The 23,037-nt window shown below is 41.3% G+C and overlaps 1 protein-coding gene across 2 annotated transcripts; it reads right to left on the reverse strand.

Moving 5' to 3' along the window:
* Positions 1-4,341: 4,341 nt before the first annotated feature.
* On the reverse strand, positions 4,342-22,706 carry GGNBP2 (gametogenetin binding protein 2). Of its 2 annotated transcripts, none has more exons than XM_010308916.2 (13): positions 22,585-22,706; positions 18,649-18,729; positions 16,299-16,552; positions 15,229-15,327; positions 11,943-12,056; positions 10,408-10,611; positions 9,212-9,386; positions 7,716-7,910; positions 6,898-7,048; positions 6,600-6,725; positions 6,365-6,516; positions 5,711-5,959; positions 4,342-5,005 (listed from the first exon to the last, which is right to left on the reverse strand). In XM_010308916.2, the coding sequence occupies exons 1-13, from the start codon at positions 22,675-22,677 to the stop codon at positions 4,802-4,804; spliced, it is 2,097 nt and encodes a 698-aa protein (XP_010307218.1). In that variant the 5' UTR covers positions 22,678-22,706; the 3' UTR covers positions 4,342-4,801. The 2 variants fall into 2 exon arrangements, with proteins under 2 accessions (XP_010307218.1, XP_010307217.1); XM_010308915.2 differs by having other exon boundaries at positions 10,402-10,611.
* Between the last annotated feature and the right edge of the window lie 331 nt (positions 22,707-23,037).

Consider the following 23,037-nt stretch of genomic DNA (forward strand, 5'->3'; position numbering starts at 1 on the left):
GTCACGGCCGGCTAGCGCTGTCTGGGGTTGGGGATTTTCTTCCCCAAAATGTCCCCAGTGAGAAGGGTGAGTCCTGAGATCCGACAGGTGAAATGCCATTAAGTGACTTTTTCACTTTAAAGGTAAAATACGTTCCGTCGGGTGGGTAATGAGAGAGAGGGGCTGCTCTAAATCAAAACGAGTTTATTAGCGTGACATGGCTGCGTTAGCTCCTGTTCTCTTCAGCGCTGTAACAATTCCGGAGCCACGTTGTGATCCTGTCGCTGACCACGTTCCCCGTTCACTCGTACACACGGCGAGGAGGAGAAGCCTGCTTCATCGCTTCATCCAGAAGTCAAAAAGCACCCAAAAACGCGATACGGGTTCCAAAAACACGACCTCGGAAGGAACCTTAACTCTGTTTCGCCGCTCCAGAGCCACCTGCGGCAGAGCGGGTGCTGCCGAGGGTCCCCACCCTCAGCAGAGGGGACGCTCGCACCCAGCGGGGTCCGTGCCCCAAAAGCCGCAGCCCTGGGAAGGAGCCGTGGGTGCCGGGACGGAGGCGCGGAGCCCAAACGCAGCGACCCAGCAAACGAACTGGGAGGCAGGAGGAGGGTGGGTGTGGGAGGGAGACACGCGTTGGGTGAGACGAGAGGAAAGGGCTCCGGCCCAGGACGGAGCAGCTTTGGGGAGGGACGTCGTCCCCCTCCCGAGACCAGGGAGCGCCTTTGAATAATTCGCAGAAACTTTTGAAGAAATGGATTAATTGAAGTGGAAGAGACAAAAGTACGGCTATTTAATTGATGAAAGAAGAAAGGGCTGGGACTTTGACAACTCTGTTTAAGCTCCGCAAGCAGAGATCTGGGTTTAGGAACGGGGCAGCGACGGCGTGTAAGTACACGTGTAAATACACGCGTGTGAATAAATAGACGCATGGGTCCGCGCTGCAGGCAGCGACCACACAGACCTGAAGGAGGAGAAGTACGTGTGGTTCTTGCCAAAATTATCTCTCTGTCAAATCTAAGATTTTGGGCACCCAAAGCACAGGGGTGCTCACAGCGCTGGGGGAGGCAGAGCCAGCGGCACGCAGAAGCCCGGGGGGGGGGTGGGTGCGCGGGGCTCCCTGCCTGAGGTTAGCCGAGATACGAGCACGCTGTCGGTGGAAAAGCGACGTTCAGGTTCTGCGCTAGACCCAGATAATACGGGGAGCGTAAACACGGGCCCTGACTCGCGTCTGGCTGATGTAGACCAGGTGTGTACAAATGGGAGAAGGAGGAGAAAAATAAAAACACGTGGTGCTTGGATCCAGCCGCAGTCTTTTGTAGACTTGGTGGCAAAATCCCAGACACCTCTCGAATAAGACAGATGAGCCGTTCTCACGTGGAGTAGGTCAGTTCGAAATGGGAGGTCAGGCTTTCTGCAGAGAGCATCTTCTGGGGATTTTTCTCCCAGGTGCGACCGTTCTGGCAGCGGAACGCGCGGCCCCGACACCCAGACCTGCCGGGGCGTAGTAAGAACCGTGAAGCGGTTCAGCAGCGGGACAGACCAAATTCCCCCCAAAGCGGGAACGTCTTCAGCAGCAACAAGTAGCAGAAGTTTGGAAAATGAGCGTGAACCCGAGAGGGGAGAAGGCACCGTGCCGCAGCCACGTGCCGCCCAGGGACTTCCTCGGCCGGAGTCTCTGCAGGTTCCAGCCCCACGGTTTCCGTGCGTGGGTCCAGCTGCCCGCGGAGCCCAGCCCCTCCTCTGCCCCCCTCACCGAGCTGGGGTAGCGAGCTGCCCACTTTAACTGGGGTGAATTCAAGGGATAATTCTCTTCGCTCTGGAGCGGAACTGCTGATCTCCAGGGTCCGTCTGCCGCCGGGGAGAAGGGCTCGTGGCAAGGACGTGCTGGGAAAGCCAATTCGTGAAGGTGTTTCCTCCCCCTTCCCTTTCACTGGCCGTGCGCTGCTGGGCGGCTTAATTTAACCTCCAACTGGCACAAAACAAAGGAGAACATTATTAAAAGTCTGATGCCTACGTACCACCCCCCCAGAGCTGATTACACAGCCTGTCACTGAAAATTAAAAAAAAACCCTAAAAAAGTAAAGAATAAACTACACAGGTATTCGGCTATTCTTTAGCTTTTGGAAAAACCTAAAGTAGCACTTGTGTTATCTCGCCAGCACGGCAAGGGGGGCGGGAGATTTTTGGGGTGGGGGGAGCTGAGCTCGGGCAGGCGCGAGGCCCAGAGGGAGCGGAGGGCTCCTGCCCGGGCAGCGGACGCAGGAGCTGTTGCAGTGAAAAGGGCCCCTGGGCCACAATAAATCTGTCGGGAGGGTTGTAGGCGCTGCCATCCTACACACAGCGAACGCCACGGACGGTACCTGCTGACGGCCGAGCTGGCCGCGTGCCGAAGCGGCTCCCATACTCGCTGCTTTCCTCCAAGATATGACCCTGAGCACCAAACCGCTCAAAAAAAGTGACCTTAATTCATTTTTTCCCGTCATTTCAGCTCCTGCTAGAGAACAAACCAACAAACGCTCCACTTAAAAGCAATTCCCAAGGACAACCACCCACCTGAGCCCACTCCTCGTGCATGCACGAGCGGCGTGCAGCCAGCAGCTCCGCTCTTTGAAGTGAACCGCGTTTTCCCTGTAGCGGACCCACGGAGTATCTGATTAAAGAGAACCCCCACCCCAGGGACTCCCCTTCCTCACCTTAAAGACGGAAACTTCTTCCCTTTTGCACAATTAGCCGCTTGCCGCAGCAAACACAAAGAGTCCGTGTGGCTTCAGAGGAAGCCGAAATTCATGAAGCCGAATTTCACCGTTAAAATCAGGACGAGGAAAAGAGTCCGTGCGTGTTCTCTGCTACTCTGGCTGAACTGACTCGGGTTCGTTGCGGGAGCCCTGGGCAAACGAAGCATCGCCAGGCACAGTGCCTCTGTAACGTGGCTGAACGCGAAGCGAAGCCGAGAACACAAACCTCTTTCCCTTTATGGGAAAAACTAAGGGACCACAATACAGAAAATGAGGAAATTAGGAGTGATATTCTGCAATTCTGCTTACCCCTCCCCAAAACAGAATTTTCTTCTTTTAATGGCAGCTCCTACCAAAATCTAAGCATTGTCATATAAAAAAAAGCATTCCTATCTTCATAGTTTTCTTCTGTTTTGTAATTGAGTAACCAGTAAATATATCTTAACTAATATCCAAAGGGATAGTTATTAGTATTATCTGTTAACTTGGAAAAAATGAAGTTAAAACTCACTCAAAAATGTATTTTTTACATCTGATCTTGTAGAACAGCTATAAAATAACCAAGTGGAGGTGCGCATTAACAGAGCATCAGCTCCTTTAAATATAAAAGTTCTTCGGGCTTTTTTCTGATGAAGAAAGCATTTGGATCTCAATTTCGACGTGCATACATCATTTTTAATTCCTACATGTTTTAAGTTGTACTTGTACGACGACTACTCTCCATTTCTCGACACCCCAACATGTAACAGCTTCTAGGTGTGAGCGCCACAGAAGTCAGCTCCCGTCAGCCCAACGCAGATGCTCACCCCGCACAACCGTGTCGCCACCTCCAGTCTGGTCGATTTGTACCAGGTTTTAAACTGTTTTTTTTCTTAATCTCCCACATCCTCCATCTCCAAGGTTTGGCAGATCTCCCTCTCACAAAGAAGCCATGCCATTACATACCATATTTGTAAGAACAAGATATGGCTAAAAGGGTATTTATGCAAAGGCACTCCTGTTCTGTCCATTATTCCATTAAGAAAACCGTAAGGCGTGTTGAAAACCTGCTTTCTGTTCCATTTTGTTCTGATGGGCTCATGCAGAAACCTTAAGTCTGCATTGTCAGAGGAGAAGGAAAAGGAGCGCAGCAGTCTCCTAACTCACTGGCATCAGTGTCTCGATGAAAAACTAAATTAAGCCCCAAAATGGTACAGGCTGCGTGCTCACAAATTGGGTACCATCACCAAACTGAACACGCCGACCTTGGGCACAGCAGCAGCGTCACGACTCGTACAGCACGTCCACACAGCACCACGCTGTTTAGAGACAGCCAAGAGCTCCGTGTAGCTGCACCGATTATTATCCCGGAGCCTGGAAGCGGAACGGCCACGTGATGCTGAGTACACCAACCACACTGACACAACCGGGCCGTCGCAGACCCAGCTTGTTTGGCAATGACCCGCAGATCTCCAAACCACACGTCGGAGAACCACGGAGCCCGGGGGCTGAAGGATCTGTACTCTTCCCAGGCATGCGTCCTCCACGACGCTGTGCAGACCAAAGCGACTGCTGTCCACCTGAACAGCAAGAGTTCAGACCACTGGGAAGGAGCGTTAAAAGTAGAAACGCGTACACCAACTTTTACTATGCATATTAATAAATATTCTTTATTTAAATTTTGCACATTGCGCTTTAACATATTACATCCAAAACATTTTGCAAATGGATGTCTACTTTGTAAAATCTTATATTCAGCTCATTGTCATTCTGTACAGAATTATAGGTACAACATTACTTTGCCACTAGTTTGCTTTTTGTAAGTCTCACAGTAAGAGAAACATTTAATGAAAAGAGATGGCTTAAATTATAAGAGAGGCTTGCACAGCTACTCAACTAAAGATACAAGCCTGAAGAAAGAACAAAATTAATGAAATCACCTCCACCAGCCTCCCCCCCCCAAAAAAAAAAACCAAGAAAAAAAAGAATCACATTAATTTAAGATAAAATTTTGCCATAAGTCACTAAATTAAGTTTTTGAAAGAGAAGGCGCAGTAGTCATCTTGAGAATTTCAGTGAAAGACAGAGCTATTTTATTGTATTTAGTTCGCTCCAGCCGTTGTCAACCAACCATTACAAATGGGCCCCTTGTGATCATTTAAGCGGCAGTATTTATTAAATTTCTCCTTCAGATGCTGTCGGTATTGTTCTCTATTGCTGTAAAAAGACTTGTTGTTTGCCATAAAGGACTGTATTTCATCTTGTGAGATAAAGATTTCCTCATCAGAAGTGCATTCAGACTCATCCTACAAATGAAAACAGGGATTTGAGAACTCGAGCATGGCCCTTCCCGTGCAGTACACCTGTCTTGCAATCATACACGTTGTGTGATTGCTCTGAGGAAAGATGCAGCCTTCATGTCACGACACCCCAAGTCTCAGCTGGCTAATCCAGCCACCTGATCCACGCACAATGCTCCGCTATTTTTTGGGCAAGAGGCAGCCTATACAATCCCAGAATCTACCAGAATAAGCTTCAGAGTCTTAGCACATTTCCATTGAAAGAGGGCGGCTTTTATCAGAGTTTAAAAGGGGGAGGAGGAGGGGGGGGAAAGGATGTAAAGCAAGGGGAAGGAGAAGGGAAGGAAAGGGAGAGAAAAGAAAGTTGTCCAAGGAGCCTGTAGTGGGAAGTAGTATTTGAGGCATGAAGGCAGCAATAATGCATGCTTCATTGTATGGGATAATGAATACTCAGAATACAAGTTCTGTCGCTTGCATTCCAGTGACAGGCAATTTCTCCTCCTCTGCAAAGCATCGAGTTGTACACTTTGCAGAGAACACGTGAAAACAAACAAACTGCACCCTGGGAGAGTAAGCTATGAATCTCAGGTTCAGTTACATTCTCTCTCGTAACAGTTCTTCACTGGGATCCGAGTTCTAAACCCCATCCTCAGTCCCAAGGATTTAAAGCAGTATGCCACAACCTGAAATTCAAAGTAAGTGGTTACTTACAAGGAGTTCCACTAAGCTCTTGGCACCTTTTCCAGTATCGGGAACAAGTGACATTTCTGTAGGTTCTGCAAACTGTGACACATTTTTCATATGCTCAAACCAAGGCAACTGCTGCCCGCTTTTTTCTGAGCTACAGCAGCTTTCAGCATGTGTGTCTTTGGTCTTGTCGCGATGAAACTCTGTGTGCATGATATTTCCTGAGGTCTCTCTGTTACCTGGATCTGCCATACAGCTTCCAAGTTTCTGAATCTAAAATTGAAAATAGCCTGTAATGAACTACGAGCAGTGTTAAACCTGAAATGTTTGAGTTTCAGATGGAAGCAGAGGGAAAGAGGAAAGGAAAAAAAGTTCAAAAAGACAGCAAGGATATATATTTTTGAACCACATGTGCCTGGGGAGGAGGGAGGAACGGCACGTTAATTCACCGAGTGCGTGCAAAAGTGCACGTGCTTAAGAACACAGGAGAGCAGAGACCCCTTCTACCAACACCCATTTGAGGGAGGATCTCGGTTTCAAAACTCAGATGGAGAGGTAACAGAAAATCCTTGTTACCCTGTTTACAGCACCAGTCACAATTGAAATCTGAAATTCTTTTGTACCTACTTTAAAATGTATGCATTTAGATAAGCATTCTGGAATAGCTAAGTTCCTTACATGTTCATTCTCACACTTCAAAGTTTTACTTTTCTTTTTCTTCTTTTTGTTTTTGCCTTTTGTGCTATTCTCTTCCGAATTAGCCCAACATTCCACGCAGCTGTCTCCGTCCTCCTCTTTGTCGTCGCAGCGATGGACACATGAATCATCTCCTGCAAAACACAGGGAATTTTCTTCTCAGACGTGTTAAATTTTGTGTATCCTAAACCCAGTAGCACGTTCTTATCGAACCTACCGTTTTCATCATGGTTGCAAATGCCTTCAGTGCAGGCCACGTCTGATCCCTCTCGAGATCCCGTTTCGCTGCCCTCCATGCTAGATGAATAGCCGCAATCACTACCGTTACAGTGCGGGGATAAACCTGAGACAAAGCACACCGTTACAGGAATCTTTAGTAGCTGCTGTGTATTCTTTAGTTATGCCTCTAACAAGAAAGAATTCTTTAAAAAGTTATTTTTAAAACTAGCTGAGCACCGTTTACCCCACAAACGGTAGGTGTTTGTAAAAATTAAGAATAATGACATTTAACATACCTTTCTTGATTTTAGGTGAACCTAATAGGGTACCACTACTAGGACAGGTGCAAGAAGTGCTTTCATTAGTAACAATTACTTCTACACAATTGTTCGCTTCTTCGGTGCTACCACAAGCTTTGCAACTACTTTCCGTGAAGTTTGAGTTTTCCTTAAAACAAAAAACAAACAAACAAAAATACTCACAAGTACTGGAAGTAGCTCAGCCAGCATCTTTATAAAGGATACTCTTTCCACAAGAAAACACAGCTGATGGGGACTGATAACAGCCACAGCATTGCTTGTGATTCTTCAGAAGTATAAGACAACTAAAAAAACCCAAACTACTCTCCCCACAATAATATGACCTCCAGTTAGCCCATCAGGTTCAGTCAAGAGATCTAGAAGAATAATAACTGCACTTAGTCAATTAAAGCTTTCCTCTCCCCCAAAATTTAATGGTAGTTGTCTGCTACTATTGAATTCCCATATTCTGAGTGATCAACAATAGCTGAAAAATATTCTAGCACAACCTGACCCCCTAGATTTAGGATTTAAAAAAAAAAAAAAAACAAAAAAAAAAAAACCCCACACCAAAAAACAAACCACCACCAAACCCCCAAAAGCTAAGGAGTTCCAGGCAATTACTTTACAAAAAGACCGTACTAATCTGAAAGAGTATTACATTCCACTAGCGATCAAAAACTAGTTCCCAAACCTGAAATACAGAAAAAACCTCTCAAGAGTTCTAACATGGAACAGTAAGCTGATGAATAAAGGACTGAATCAGCAATCTAGTTATTTAACACCAGCAAAAAGCCAATGCTATCAATGTTTACCTTTGCTTGATTTATTTCCTTCTCTTCTGTTGCCTGCAAAGGAGTAGGGATCTCACATACACACTTATTTTTCCGTCTGTTCTTCCGTTTTTGGCGCTTCTTCTCTTGTTTAAGCTCTCGCACTCTTTCTTCTTCTGAAAATTCTTCACAGAGCTGTTCCAATCGACTAATACCCTGCACTTTTTCCACAGCCATCTGTTTATAAGAGGTTAGATCTATTTATAGATGTTAACACAATTCAAGCTTTTACATTTATAAAAAAGGAGGAGGAAAATAGCTGGTATGTACTTTTTATTATAAAGTCACAGCAACACAACTATGGACTATAGAAGAAAACTGCCTCTCCACATTTAGTCGCTAAATTTAGATTGCTGGAGATGGAAGTACAGGGGGAGCACTGCATTTAACTTATGGCCCAAATTCACAGTTTCCAGTGAAAAGCTGCAGACTTGAATGCGTTTTTTTGATCTGTGTTTACGTGGTAGATACTCTGATTATCTAACACAGAAAAAAACACATTAGAACTAAAATAAATTCACGGGTTGTGGTTTTGTGCCTTTTTTCCAGATCCCTCTGGGAACTCCTTAAATGAGACATCGTCTTTCCCACTCACCTTAGATAAGGACTTCATATAAAGATACAACAGCTCTATACTTCAAATTCATAGCTAACCTTGCATACCAGTATAATTACCCGAGTTTTACATGTAAATGAATTTTCAACACCATACTTTACTAGATTAAAGATCAAGACAAAACCTGACAAAACTGCCACAGTGCACCCAGCCCAACACCACTTCCACAGCAGTGTAAGTCTTTAAAAAAGATTACTTGTAAAAAAAAAAACCTGCAAGAACTAACTAAATTAGGGTTCTACTGTGATCTTTCCCAAACTGATTTTGTTCTTCCTCTGCTGATATTTAAAAATTTTTAGAGAACAGTCATTACGAACAGAAGATAAATAAAACAAAAAAAGATCTACATCAAGCCGAAGAGGAATATACTATTGGCACAGGTTGAAGGAACTGCATGGAGTTCTGTCTGAAGTTCAAGACCCCACAGGATTAGAGTGCATTTGAAACACGCTGAATGCCAGGGTTAGCAGTTGTGTTTGTAATTTAAAAGCACATCCTCCACTTTTACTAGTAAGACAAATAAAACTGTTGTAGCCAGAGCTACTATAAATGCTATCAGGTAGAAATACCTTCACTGTGAATTAAAAACACAGAAGATCCAGCGTACTGTAACATGCAGCTTGGAAAGTAAAAGCAAGCGTCAATCTTTATGCTCCAGTAGACTTCACATCGGAATGCAGCTCAGTTGTGCTATGCATTGATATTACACAACTGTCGCCTGCAGTGAACAAGGGATTGAATGCAACACCCTTGAAGCTCCTTCCAGCCCAACATTAGTAGAAAGCAGAAAAATAATTTTAGTGAAAGTGCACACAGTTACTACAGCAATTCAAATACAAGTTAGATAAAAATGGATTTTTACCTCAAAGCTTTTGCGTAAAGCATCAACACCTAGGTAAAAAAGCATCTGCCATGTTTGTTCCTCAGCCCGCAACTTTTGCCAGATTCGGTGTAATCTTTCATAAAGATGAATACCCAGGCAGGTCAAAACTTCTTCTTGGGCTATGTCTATTGTCTTAGCATGCCTTTCTCTTCGTCTAAAGGAAGAGTTGAACCAAAGTATAGTATGGTTAAAGTAGCTGGAAGTCTACCAAGAGATCAAAGCAGTTCAATGACGTATTTTCTTTATGTACAACTGAAGATATGTTTGCATGAGCAGCTTTTTTAATCGAGTTCTGCTGTGCTGCATGCAGATGCAAAATAGAAAGGACCAGGTCAAAACCACCACCACATTCCGGACACGTTGCTCTGTGCGCGGCACTGTTAAGCTGCACTATGCCTTTCAACCTGTGACTTCTGGAGGTGTCGCCCCATCAGTCTCTGCTTGCTCCTACCAGGAGGGATCGGCAGAGTTTTAATGCCAAAGAGACACAGCCATTCTCTTCTTTCCTAGAATTTGTATTTAGTTTATATAGCAAATAATTCAGCTTCCCAGACATTTACGCGTCAGTTAACTGAAGCTGAATAAACACACATAGAAATTTATACAGTACTTACCGTACAAAGTAAAAATATTTCAATATTAATCTGTACCTATCATCTATTAAGGAAAAATCATTAGAAAAGGATTTACCCTCCTAATCAGTTATGATTGAGTTCTAGCGATATTTGGCTCAGAATTGTATTTTTCATTGGAAAATTTTAAGATGCTAAAACAGGTTCAGAAATTACTACAAAATAAAAATGGCGACAAAACTAAACTGAACACTTGGCATTTGGTAAAACTGTCAATCAAGGTTCTCTTTCTATTTCGCATATTTTGAACACCTCAATGGAAAAGCAGGCAGCCCTAGTGAGCGAACAAATGAACTAGAAGACATTTGGCAATTTCTTTCAGTCTTGCCTTCAGAGTTAAATGCACTTTAAAAGTCAAAAGCACATATAAAATCTCTGCTACTTTGAAGCACTATGTTGAAAGTCTACTTTAATATGAATATTTACATTCAGAAGTTTATTATGCAGCAAGGAGGCAAAAATCACTTTCGCAAAATACATTCAATAATAAAATAAAGAAGCAAAGCGCTAGATAGCCCACTCTAGCAAATTACATACTCATACCCTCCTGCGAACTCTGGTTCAGCTCGACCCAATAGGTGTGCGATGAAATCTGTTTCACAGCATACATGGATATGACGTTCATGGGGACAGCAACGCAAACCCTCGTAAAGCGCAGCGCAGTAGCCCTTTTCTTTGCTGCAGTCTAGCTCACCAATAAGAATATTGTATGCCCGAAGTACTTTATTTTTGCAGTCGGTGCAAAACCTGTGTTAGAACAGAACATAACAGAACTGAATTCTTATTCAAGCAGAAATTTAGAACCACTTAGTCTAAGTTATAATATACTGAGCTATTTAATAGCGCATGCTATATTTAAACTAGGTCACATAAGGTTTATGTTACTTCAAAAGGTAAAATAGGAAGACTTTGGCTGCAAGCCACGCAAGTTTACTATAAGTATTATACTGCCTATCATATATTACAAGTCTGGATATCAACTTTCATGCCCCAAGGCATAAGTCAGGCTAATTGTTAATATGAGAAATTCCTATATGGATATGCAATTCCATTTTTGTTCAAAGATCAGAAATCCAATAGTGAACAAACTGAATCATTAGTACAAGCCAGAACAAAATTCCTCTCAAGTAACACACTCCAAGTTACTTTATAGGAAGTATTTAAAGTATACTCAAGCGAGTGATAAGCAATAAGAAAAAAAAAAGTTTCCTCTGTTGCCTGCTGTGTAAGAGCAATGTTTCCACTACAAGCACCTTTAAACATATTTTGAATTATTAGATTACTGCACAGACAGCCAAACAAGGTTTATTTATAACACAATGTATTCAATTTAAGCATGTGATAGCTCAGATAACTAATATGAGAAGAGTATAATTATGAAGTCTATTATAATTACAATACAACCAAATTAAGCTCATTCTATTTTATGAGGAAGTAATCTTCAAGAAGCTACAAAACCTCTTGCTGTATTATTCTAAAAATGCAAGTCAGACAAGCTGCTCACATTTCAGCTTTCAGCTTGAAAAGCTGGCTCTTCATGCCATCTCTGGATGGTGTTTTTCCCTTTCCTAGTTTGTCCAGTCACTTGACAACACTAAGACAAACATATTTTGATGTTTGATAGAACTATGATAACTGGCTAGTTTCTGTGGTGAAAGGAAAGAAAACAGTAATATTATTGCAGGTTAGCATCAGGATCGCTGCCAACACCATGTTTAATGTCACAGGAGATTAAAGCTATTTTGTTTCCAAAGCGTTATTTCCACACCACCACCCCCGCACCCATCTGTGCCCCCACAGTTTATATCAGAACCTTGAGACTACTGGAAATTAAAACTTTTTAATCAGCATGGTAGCTACCGTACACATGCAACAGTAAGTTAGGAGCCTCTTTTTTCCCTGCAAGAGACACCTAATACCACTAGCACTACTAAGTCATAAACAACTGTTTTAAAACAGTGATTCACAAGCGACACCAAGCCTAAAATCTGCTTCTATTAGTTTAGTTCACATTATTTTGAAATGGCACATAGTCCCCAAAAGCCTAAAAGGAGGCATAGTGTGTTCTTTGAACATACCTGTGTTTTCGTAGATAGGTTTCTAATGTTTCTAAAAGACAACTAGAGTCAATTAAAACTACTTCATCCCTGCATTCCTGGGACATGAGCTCCCACACATCCATCCAACAACCCCTGCAAGAAAAAATCATAAGAAACAGAAGACTGTACATTATCCTGTTAAGGGTTTAGAAAAGATGCAAAATAAAGCACCGTTAGTTTACCTGACTGCTCCCTGGAAAGGTCCATAGTGGAAAGTGATGCTACACTTGCTCTCCTCCTTCCTGCTGTCTTCGCTATTTTTCTTATCTGCACTTAATTTCTCTGTACTGAGTGTGCTACTGCTCCCTTCACTGTCACATAGTATTAAAAAACATTCTTTTAAACCTATACCATATATATTATGAACTAGTTATTTTTCCTAAACAAATGCTACAAAAATGCTAGCGTGTTCCTTAATTAACTTTGAATCCTTTATAGGCTAAGCCTTAGCTTCCAGTAAAGTTAGGGTCAGACATGAGATACAAATGGTACTGTCCGTGTTTATAAACCCAGATTCATAATGACTTTTTAAAGTTACAGCTGAAAACCAGCAGTAATTTTTCAGAATATTACCTTAAGTATAAACATATACAAGTTTTAATACTTCTGGCAGATTAATTTTCATATGACAACTTACTAAAAAACCCAAAAGCCCAAAGAAAAAAGCAAAACAAAAAACCCAACAAACTTCCACGCATCTACCACGATAATAAACCATAAAACACCCTACGTTAAGTTTCCAAAATTTGTTAAAAAACACCTCAAACTTTACAACACACATTTGGATATACTAAAAGTACACTTATAGAGCAAAGAACAAACTTCACATAGCAAGTCATGTTTACTTACAGGCTTGTCTACACTTGATATTTTATCAGAACGGTCATTTCTGTTTAAGTGCATGCATGGATACAACAGAGCAGAAAAACAGGGGAAGAAGCACTCCTATTTAATAATTAGCTCCTCAAGAGTATTTCCGTATGCTGTTATCTAGTTTGCCAGATCATATGGCTTGCTTTTGAGAGGTTAAAATGCTCCTTAGCCCTGAATGGAACCGAGTAGCCATAAACCAGGCACACTGAAACGGAGGACATCAAGTAACTCTCAAGCGGTATTAGCTAGTTACGTAACTTGTATAATTAAACACACAATTACAATTCAAAGCCTTTTTTGTATGTATAAAATGCCTAACAGATGCAACTCACCTGAAGAAGGTTCTTTTAATGAAATCAAGCAGAAGCTCTAAGTTGATAAATAAAATTTGTTCTGTAAGACAATTCCATTTGACACCTCCCCATCTAGGGGCTGTTAGCATATTTGCTTCCACTCAAGGTAGCAGATTTATTTGGAGAAATATCAGTACTGATACACCCGGATCACTTCTGTAGCATAACAAACGGGTACCAACTGAGCAAGCAGAGTGCAAGTCGTGTTTCTTTAGCAAACTACACTGATTGTCCACATGCCACGTTATCAGGCAAATCTGAAAGCTTTACTTGCAGTACATTAAAATACTGCTTTTCCACCTATTCCTTACTAACCTGCCAGCACTCAAAATACTTAGGGGATTTATTCCAGCATGAATGGAGGAAACAAATGCAGCATTTTCCTCTCCATTCAGTTTCAGAATTGTTCTGCCTGGCCAAAACGGTAAGTGCAGCGTCCATGATGTATGTTTTTACACAGAAAAGATTAATCTTAATAAAAAAACAGCAAAAACAACCCCCACTTTCATAAAGCTTTGAATTTGCTTTATTAAAAAAAAATTTTTATATATATATACCCCTACACCCCTACAATCTTTTGCTTGTATAACATAAGCTTTAAACTAATTATATGAAAGGCCTGTAACCAAAATATAATAGGAGATAATGATTAGCTACCACTATCCTCAAGCAGCACAAGAAAAACCAAGTGTCAAATTCCACATACCTAGCATCTCAGGGGATTTATCTAAACCCAAAGAGACTCGTGTCTGCATAGAAAAACACGTCCTGGAACTGGAAACCATGGTCAAGCTTTCACAGGTTGTATGCTTAACCAGAAGCAGAACACAACTGGCTTAAAAAAGGTCCAAGACTCTCCAACTAAGCATAGTAGTCTAATTTATTGATCATCACATAAAAAAAACCCCAAACATAAAAAACACCCCACAAACAAGAAAACTCAAAAAAACCCACAACAGATTTACGAGGGGTGTTTTTCTGGTTAACCAGCTGGAATAAACTATTTCAACTTCAAGACAGAGGCATCTATGCATCTTTTTCACTAGTGTATTCAAAACATGCTGTCACATTTTGAGAAAATACATTTTACAGACTTCTAGTTTTAACCCTGCAGTCCAACCACAATAAAGTCCTTTATTAAGAGTTGTACAAGGTATTTTTAATAATCCCAAGCAAAATGATATGTATTTGTTTAGCATGTACCCTTTCACCTCAATGTGAGAAAAACTGCTGATCAATCCTTCTGATGTAGGGCACAAAAACCAGTTTGTCTTTCTAGAGCATTGTTTATATCACAACGCAGAAGCCATCCATGCCCCAAGCAGACTGTATTCCAAGTTACGTCAGACAATATATAAAAAACACATCAGACAGCACTGGTTTGTAGTGGCCAAGTTGGGTTTTGGTAACTGGCTTTGAAATTAAACATGGATATTTTTAAACAAAAACAAAACAAAACACCCCACCACCAAGCAAAAGACCCAAAAGCCAAGAGGCAAAAATAGATCAGGTAGAACCAACAAGCACATTTTGGGAAACAGCTGATTTCATATACTAGCCTTAAACTTTATATGAAAGCATCACCAGTTGCCTTAGGGAGCTCTGACAAAGGGCAGAGGGACAATTCTCACGCTGAGGAAGGAGTACAGATCTTCCCTTGGGAGGGCAGAAGACCTTATAGCACTAGTTTTGTCCAGTCAAGAAAGTGTAAGCAAGGGCAGTGGGGAAAGTATTAAACATCCTACTGATAAGACTGTCACTCTTATTGCGGAAAAAAGGGCTAAATGCCTTCTTATAAAAACACATGGAGAAAGGCTCATGTCCTACAACACACACTGCCCAAAACTCCCGAGTACCTCCTGCTCCTCTACTCCACAACTATTTGGGTCTACTATAATCCAAATAGCTTGGAGATCACTACTCTGGCAAACAGATAGTAGCATAAGAATTGATCTCACTGCTTGGAAATAAATCAGTATCAATAGTTTGGTTCCTTAAAATATTTTAGATTGAGTTGTACGTGTTAAACACAAACTTACCCCAAAGGTTTTGGTTTGTGTGTGTCCAGGGAGTGTAGCTGACATCTCTTGTTCTTCTTACTTTTGGGAATTGCATCAATCATATCATTCAGTTTGGACCTGTGGAAAAAATGTAACTTAGTATTCTGAAAGCATGGTGATCCAGAGAAATTTTCAAGGGACTGATTCGGCTCATGCATCAGAAAAAAGTATGCAAACGAACATTAAGTCTAAAACTTTCTTCCTGTCCCTCATTTTTACTTGTTATGATATACAATCCTGCAGTACAGGAAAATACAGTACAAATCCTAACAAGCAAGATAAAGACAACCCACATCTAAAAAGCTACTGCCTAACTTCATAAATAACAGACCTCGAACAGTGATACGCATTTCTAAAGTGTAGGGAACCACTAAGACCACTTTATCCACCCTCCAACTCTCAATAGTCCCAGCTCTGCACTAACCCTTCCTAGTTCTCACTGGCCTGCTAACTGGAGCAAGAAGTAGAAAGAGCTGAGGCCAACTGGGAGGCAATGGCACACTGTGGTCAGCAGTCACTGTTTGGTCCGCTGACAGCTGAGAAACAAATGGCACTGAGACTGAGGCTATTTATTGTGCCAGCCAAACCCAGGAGGTTTCACTTTCTCAGTGTTACTTTTCTACCCAAGAGCAGAAAGGTTTTTCTGGGGGGGAACTGGGGCTGTTATTTTTTTCATTTTATTTTTTACATGCAAAGTAGTGGGGTGAAGAAACACTTCTTCCAGACATCAGGAAAACCCCACAGTGCCTATTTCAGATTAATGATTAAACAGATTAAACATTTTAATACTGGTATCTTTCAATTGCAATCACGGCATTGCAACTGATGCTGTGAAAGATTAGGTCCTTTGGGTTTATTTTTTCCCAGTTCAGGCAATAACTAGTTTAACATGGCTGTAAAAGACAAGTATGTACTATAAGATTTAAGCTTGTGACAATTCAGTATCCCCAACAAGAAAGCTGCAAAGCCAAATGCAGAGAAAGTAGTTTCCCTTTTCTCCAGATTATTATTATCTGAGCAGTTCTAAGATAACTGTGGGTCCGACCTACCCATGCACATAGAACAGTGTATACAGCTTCTTTGCATCAGTCATACAGCTTCGAGTTACAGAAAGAACCCCCTTTGGCCCTACTGTTAGGGGCTCAAGTGCTGGATTTCCAGACTCAACGAGCTGAGAAAACAGACGTTCCACGCTACGACGACAGCCAACACACGGGACCAGCTGAGAAAGTGCACTCAAAACTTCACGCGATGTCACCATCATAGCAATATTTAGATCCTGCTGTTTAAGCATGCTATGTCTCTAAAACAGAGCAAGAAATTAAATAATTAAAGAAAAATACGTCTTAAACTGTTCAAGATTTCTTCACCTTCAACAGCATTTCCTTACCAAAACACACTTGTGGAAACTGTATGCAGTGCTCAGAGTTTCACGTCACTGTCTTACTGTAGATCACGTAGAATACTTACTGTATGAACAAAACCACACTTGCTAATATCACAGGAGGAACTCTGCTTCAAGTCTTGCGGTCTACCCTCTGGAAGGGAGCTAGTATTTTTCTCCTGTTGCTCCCTCCTCCTACCACTCAAATCAGCAAACGCTGCTTCCGAACAAATGGCACACCTCCCTGACCTTATCAGGAAGCCCTTTTCTTTCCACCTCAGCACGGATGTTTTACTAAAGGGTCTCACATACAACTCTGCAAGTTTTCATCTTCCGCTCACACTCATTTTATCTCTGGCACATAGAAAGGAAATTTCTGGATGCTCATTGGCATGTATGGACATTTCATTTATAACAAACTTGTTCTGCTCAGACCAAGACAATTTCGCATTATTTTTCCTGGAAGGCTAAAAGCCATTTCCTATTACAATTTTAAAACCTGAAATTAAAAAAGCACACATTACTATTCAGGGCGAAACATTTTACTTCAGTAGTGATCATTCAATGTGTGCTAATAATAGAACATTAAAGAGAACACCTTCTAATATTTCTTATGTCAATAAACAATTCTAGGAGCTTCTCCCGGTTCCTCTGTCAAACGCATCCAGGCACACATACACACAAAAAGCACATACCCTTCTATTTCTTCTTCTAAGTGCTAAATTATTGGCTTGGACTTCATCAACCTGAACTGCCACTAGCACAGCTATGCAGAAGAGAGAATCCCTTCCTCACACACCAATCAACACATCTACACTTACAGTATCAGCACTACTGGCACTTTCCAACAGCATCTGTAAAAGCAGAGTCCTGTCAGTGAATTAATTGTGAGCATCATTTTTTGCCCTGGTTATACAAAGTACAGCTTTGTAAGCATAGTTATATCTATAAAGGGAATGTCTTGCCACAATAGTATTTTCATTATTATTATCCTATCACACCACTTAAACACTCCTAATGTACAAGTGACTTGTCACAACTTCTGGGGAAAGAAAGAAAAGACCACACAACATAGCAAATCGAACCGATCCCATGGAACATGTAAATACATCAACTGAAAAGAGAAAAATATTTTCAGCTCATTTTATGTAATATATCTTATGAAAAGTAAAGCTATTATCAAATAGCATTTAAAGTTTGTGCTTTTAAAGGCAGACACATTAAATAATCTGACAAATGATATCACTCTGAAATAATCCTCTTTCCTGTAATTAATAGTACTAGTCACGGCAACAGCAGGAATGAGCTATTTTCACAACACAGCTATGCTTTATATGCACCATATGTCTGAACTGCTGCTGTCAAACCACAAGTGAAGAAGTCCAAGCTGCATATCAGCACACTGGTCTGTTCCTTAGGACATCAAGTGGCACGGCTTTTCAGTTGCTACAGGTGTTACAGTGCTACAGTTCTTTTCCAGAGTGTTAGCAGATAAGTTTCTATTATTAAAGCTTCAAGGGTACCACAAAACCATCTCTCACTATTCAACTATATATAATCTATAGACTGGTACATAAATTTTGGTACTATCTTGGTATGGTACTAATCATAAGAACTTGATCTTAAGCAATGTACACTTCCACTTAAAAAAGCAGTTTAAAAGTGTTTAGAAGGAAAACCAGAAAATGTATTTAGAAATTGTAGTTTCCATTCTGTATAAACTGGCAATGACGAGAAGAGGCATTGTTTTTAAAAGTTTTCAATTCTAACTAGATAGGCAGCAATTGCCTCCTGACAACAGTGTATAAATGCTGTGAAATACAGAAAATGGATACACCCAGTACACTTTGGTACCAAAATGTCATTGCATATAGGTGCTGACATGTCTTTTAAGTAATTCAAGGAGTGACACCCCCCTAGAGCAGCAAAAGCATGAATGTAAGGAAAGTAAGATCTGATATGTGGCCTTCTTAAAAAAAAAAAACAAAAAACCAAAACCAGAAGGATGTATTTACCTGAATGAACTGTTTCAATTGTGCACTGTTATTCTGATGTCCATCAAGGTTTAGCACATTATCAGGAAATTCCATCACCATCTATAAAAGAGAGGGGGAAAAAAAGCTTTCAGAAAAAAAGTCAAACACAGAGTATTAGTTTATTTTGCTTTCTTGGGGGAAGTAAGTCAGAAATTATGTTAAACGCTTATTCTTTTCACATGACTATTAGAAGCTTGGGAAAGAATAAAAGTAAGTTTAAGATAGGGAATGTTTCAGCAAAGTAACTAAATGTTTCACTAATATAATGTTCTAGAGGCAGTTAGTTTATAAGTGATAACTCAAATAGCTGTTAAAGAGAAAGCAAAGGTTGCTAAATGGAACATCAGTGTTTATATTATACTATCTACATGACTTGAGACTCTGTTTCAGTTAAAAAAAAAAAATTGTACTTCAACACACTGAGATCCAAATTGATCCAACAGCCTAACTCAATTTATAAAGCTATGAGAAACAGTCACAACACTTTAATGACTGAGTCAACTCCTTCAAAGGCTAATTTAAAACCATATTAACCCAACAAGGTACTCCAAGTTATTCTTTGTTTTGTATGACTGCAGCTGCAACTCTCAAAAGGCTCCAAGTAAAATGTTAAGCCTACGGATCAATGTGATTACTCCTAAGTAATTAATAATCTTTCTTTTCAAATTACTGAGCAACAAAGAGGGCAATTTCTTGGGGGAGGCTGTGGGGGGGGGAGATCAGTAAAATAATTTTCAGTCAAAAATCCAACTTTACAACCAAGGAGAAAAAAAATGAAACCAACTAGAAAAATGCATAAAAACTGGCTTAGTTGATCTTCTTTCTCCAAACTGAGAAATATAGAATTTATCAACATGAATATTGAAAGTTCACTTTAAAATCTAAAAGACAAAACAACAACTCTGGTTAATAACTCTAATACCAATCAACACCAAATGAAATTGTCTGGTTCAATCTTTTTTCTTCCCTCCACCTTCCCTCAACTGTCTAGTAAAGACAGAATTCCCTGCTGTCTTCATAATTGCTGACACTACCTCCAGAGGACTCATACATTTACTTTTACAGGCACTCAACATTGCTCCAAAATAAACATCTATTCTCTAAGGCCAGAAAGCAAGGCAATATTTTGATCTCACATGTGCTAGAATTGGAACATTAGCACAGCTGCCTTATCTTTGTGCAGAACAGTGCCACAGTCAGTGCTAATTCTGACCTCTCATGCATTTCTTTTCCAGTTTCCCTTGCCCCTGACCCATACACACTAAGCAGCAGCACAAGTTTTTGCTGCAGAATTACAGGTTTCCTACATTGCTAATTTGATGTTTCTATGGGGAAGGAGCTACATGCAAAAGTAAAAGCTCTGTCTGCTAATAACAGACAAAAGAGATAAGTCTGCGTATTTTTTTTCCCCTCACCTTCATCTCCCACTATCAGACAACACCCTTAGGTGTTTTGTACAACAGAGTGAAATTGTCAAAGACTAAATTAACTCTTGTGTCTGATGAGATTTTTATTAAATGGCTAAACATCACACCCTGAACTGGAAGAAAAAAAATCTCGTAATACCACATCAAATGAAATGCCTTCTAGAAATCATAAAAGCTGCTTAAGATATGAAAAGGGTTAAATATTTAAACTTCCTTTAATTTCCAATTGAGTCATAAGAAACAGAAAAGTATGACAGTGAACAATTCATTTAGGGGAGCAAAATCACATTGCACCTAAACAGCTTTCTGTGCTACTACAAAGCTTAAGAGCATTATAGGCCATTCATTCACTAATTTGCAATCACCGATTTACTATTTCTAGATTTAAGGCATAGATTAAGTCTTCCAGCTGACTAACAGAAAGGAAGTAGTCCTATTATTTTTAAAATTTGAGTTTTAAAATAGGCTAACACAAACCAGTTACTATCAATAAACACCACTTTTAAAGATAACGTTGCAGATGTAAAATTTTGTTTCAAAGACAACTGCATCTTTTGCAATAGCTCTCCTTAAGAATTTAAAACATAAATTATAGAATGAGACAGGGAAGCTCAGAGTTCATTCACTCACTGCTGCTGATTTATTTAATAAAAGCCTCCAGAAACCACCTAGGAATCCGAGTACTTTGTAACGGCAGTAACAGAATGGGAAAAAAAATGGACCTGAGATAAGATTCCCTCATCGTGAGGATGACTTGCACTTGCATAAACGCCTTTCATCCACATGGATACCAAACTGATTTACAGCTACAGGAACCTCTTCAACCATGAGCATGGCTTGCCTCTGGCGTAAAAAGTAGAAGGATAGCGACAACACAGTGCAATTGCATAAAGTTTAGGCCTGGCGTTACATTCTGGAACTAAACCACGTCTGGAATTTTAGGTCAGTTGAAGTCATCTACCTGACACCTGGTATAGCCGAATTTTCACTCTCTCTCAACCTATTAAACACAAGAGCATGGTAAGTCTTCTACTTGACACAATCTAATGAGTATTTTTTTACTAAGCAGTCCATGGAGCGGTGAAAAAAAAAAAGAAAGAAAGAAAAAAAAAAAAAGAGAAATCTAAGATCGTAAAACTACATGGGGAACAGAGGGGCAAAATAACTTTCAAGACATGGCCAAGACACCCAAACCCCCAAACGTACACTATTCCTACACAGCGCTGGGTTTTCCAGGTAATCAACCACTCCAGGAGAGCTAGATATTGCTTTGGACAACTTAAGGGGAAACGTTGCCTAACCTATAAGCACAGTTAACGAGAGATGACAGACTACGTAAAGCCAAAAAATAGCGATGATACTTGGTAAATTAATAATATGCTATCATTTAAAATGATCAAAACTAAAATATAAAGACTCTTTCTTCAAATGTAGCAAACCAAGATAGGATTAAGACAGATAATCTTTAACAGTGGGATGGAGGGTTAAGAGACTGTCTGAAGATACTCAATTATTTTGTTCTGGAAGATGGAAGAAATTACATTATGAAGTTGATCATTAGCTGATACAAGTCAGGCATCCTCCCATACTAAACCACAAGATTAGGAATTTAAAGCACATACATTTTACACCATTTGAAGTAAGAGCAGCTACTGTCACACCACTGACGGCAACAGAATTCAAATACAAATAATTACAATGCCTAATTGCACTAAGTCCAATTTTATTTTCAACCCAATCTGTTCACATCTTAAGATTAAGACAAACAACAACTGGCTAGGTAGAGATTATTTTTCCCCCCATTCGCTCTGTGTTCACCTATGATGCAATTTCTGAGCCTTCCTCTAAACACACAAGGAAAAGAAGAGAGACTAGAGAGCCTCCAAGCTGTATGTAGCTCATTTTTCCACTGAATCTTCTGGAAATGGCAAAACCCTCATGTTTTCCAATCCAGAATATTACGCTGAAATTGAAACTCTCTCACATTTGTTGCTGTAGACACAGCAGCACATTATCACAGACTCAATAACCCTTACTTTAAGCCAAAGCTTTCAAAAACACCTTTAGCCTTTTCTTGCCTATTTAAGATCATAATAATTACCTAGTTGTAAACCTGGGTTTTAACGTTAATATGGCTCCCTTCCTTATTAACTGAAAAATGGCTTTGCTCCACAATTGGGCTTGGGCACCCAGACATGCTTGTCACTTGAAAACAAGTTATGCACAGGCCCAAATACAGCGACAACTTTCTTATTGTGCAGTTTGCATGTTTTTAGAGTTGGGAATCAGATAAAAAAGTTGCCACATTAAGCGCTGTTAACCCCAAGTGTTGCAAAGTCCCAAAGATTAACGCTGCAGGAGCAAAGGAGGAGCCTAGGAGGCCCGTCTAGAGAAAAGGCCTCGCCTGGGAATTGCAACACACCGCCCGCACACGTTGCAAGCGGGAGGTGCAGGGACACCCGGTGCTCCGCGGGGCGCAGGCACTCACCGTGAGGGTGTCATCGATGTAGAGGGGAATCTGCCTCTTCTCGAAAGGGAATTCCTCCTCCCCGTCTCTGCAAACTGCAACCAGGCGCGCCATCTCTGCTGCTGTTGCTGCTTCCTCCCAGCTCCAGCCTGCGAGCAGCCAAACCCCGGGGAGGTAAATACACAACGCGCTTCCCCGGCACACTTTCACCACCCCGGGAACAAGCCTGCTTTACCCCATCGCCTGATTCACCACGCCGAAAGCTGGCCCCGCCGCCAAGCCCACGCCCGGCCGCGCAGCCTGCCCGCCGCTTCAGCCTTGGAAGGGACTCAAAAAGACTACGGGCCGGGAACGGGAGAGGTGGGCAGGCTGGGAAATGCGACATAACATGGAAGAAAGGGAGGGGACGGCGGGGAGGAGCGCACCCGGCCCTCCGCCGGGCACAGCCGGGGGAGGAAGGCCGGAGGCCGGCGG

This window comes from Balearica regulorum, chromosome 19, assembly GCF_011004875.1.
Source record: "Balearica regulorum gibbericeps isolate bBalReg1 chromosome 19, bBalReg1.pri, whole genome shotgun sequence".
NCBI lineage: Eukaryota > Metazoa > Chordata > Aves > Gruiformes > Gruidae > Balearica > Balearica regulorum.

Excerpts from the sequence above, each read along its gene's own strand:
- GGNBP2 (XM_010308915.2), bottom strand. The coding sequence starts at position 22,677 with ATGGCGCGCCTGGTTGCAGTTTGCAGAGACGGGGAGGAGGAATTCCCT. Across the intron at positions 18,730-22,584 it reads ACATCGATGACACCCTCACG|ATGGTGATGGAATTTCCTGA; the intron begins GTGAGTGCCTGC and ends TCTCTTTTATAG. Across the intron at positions 5,960-6,364 it reads TGAAGTGTGAGAATGAACAT|ATTCAGAAACTTGGAAGCTG; the intron begins GTAAGGAACTTA and ends TTTCAATTTTAG.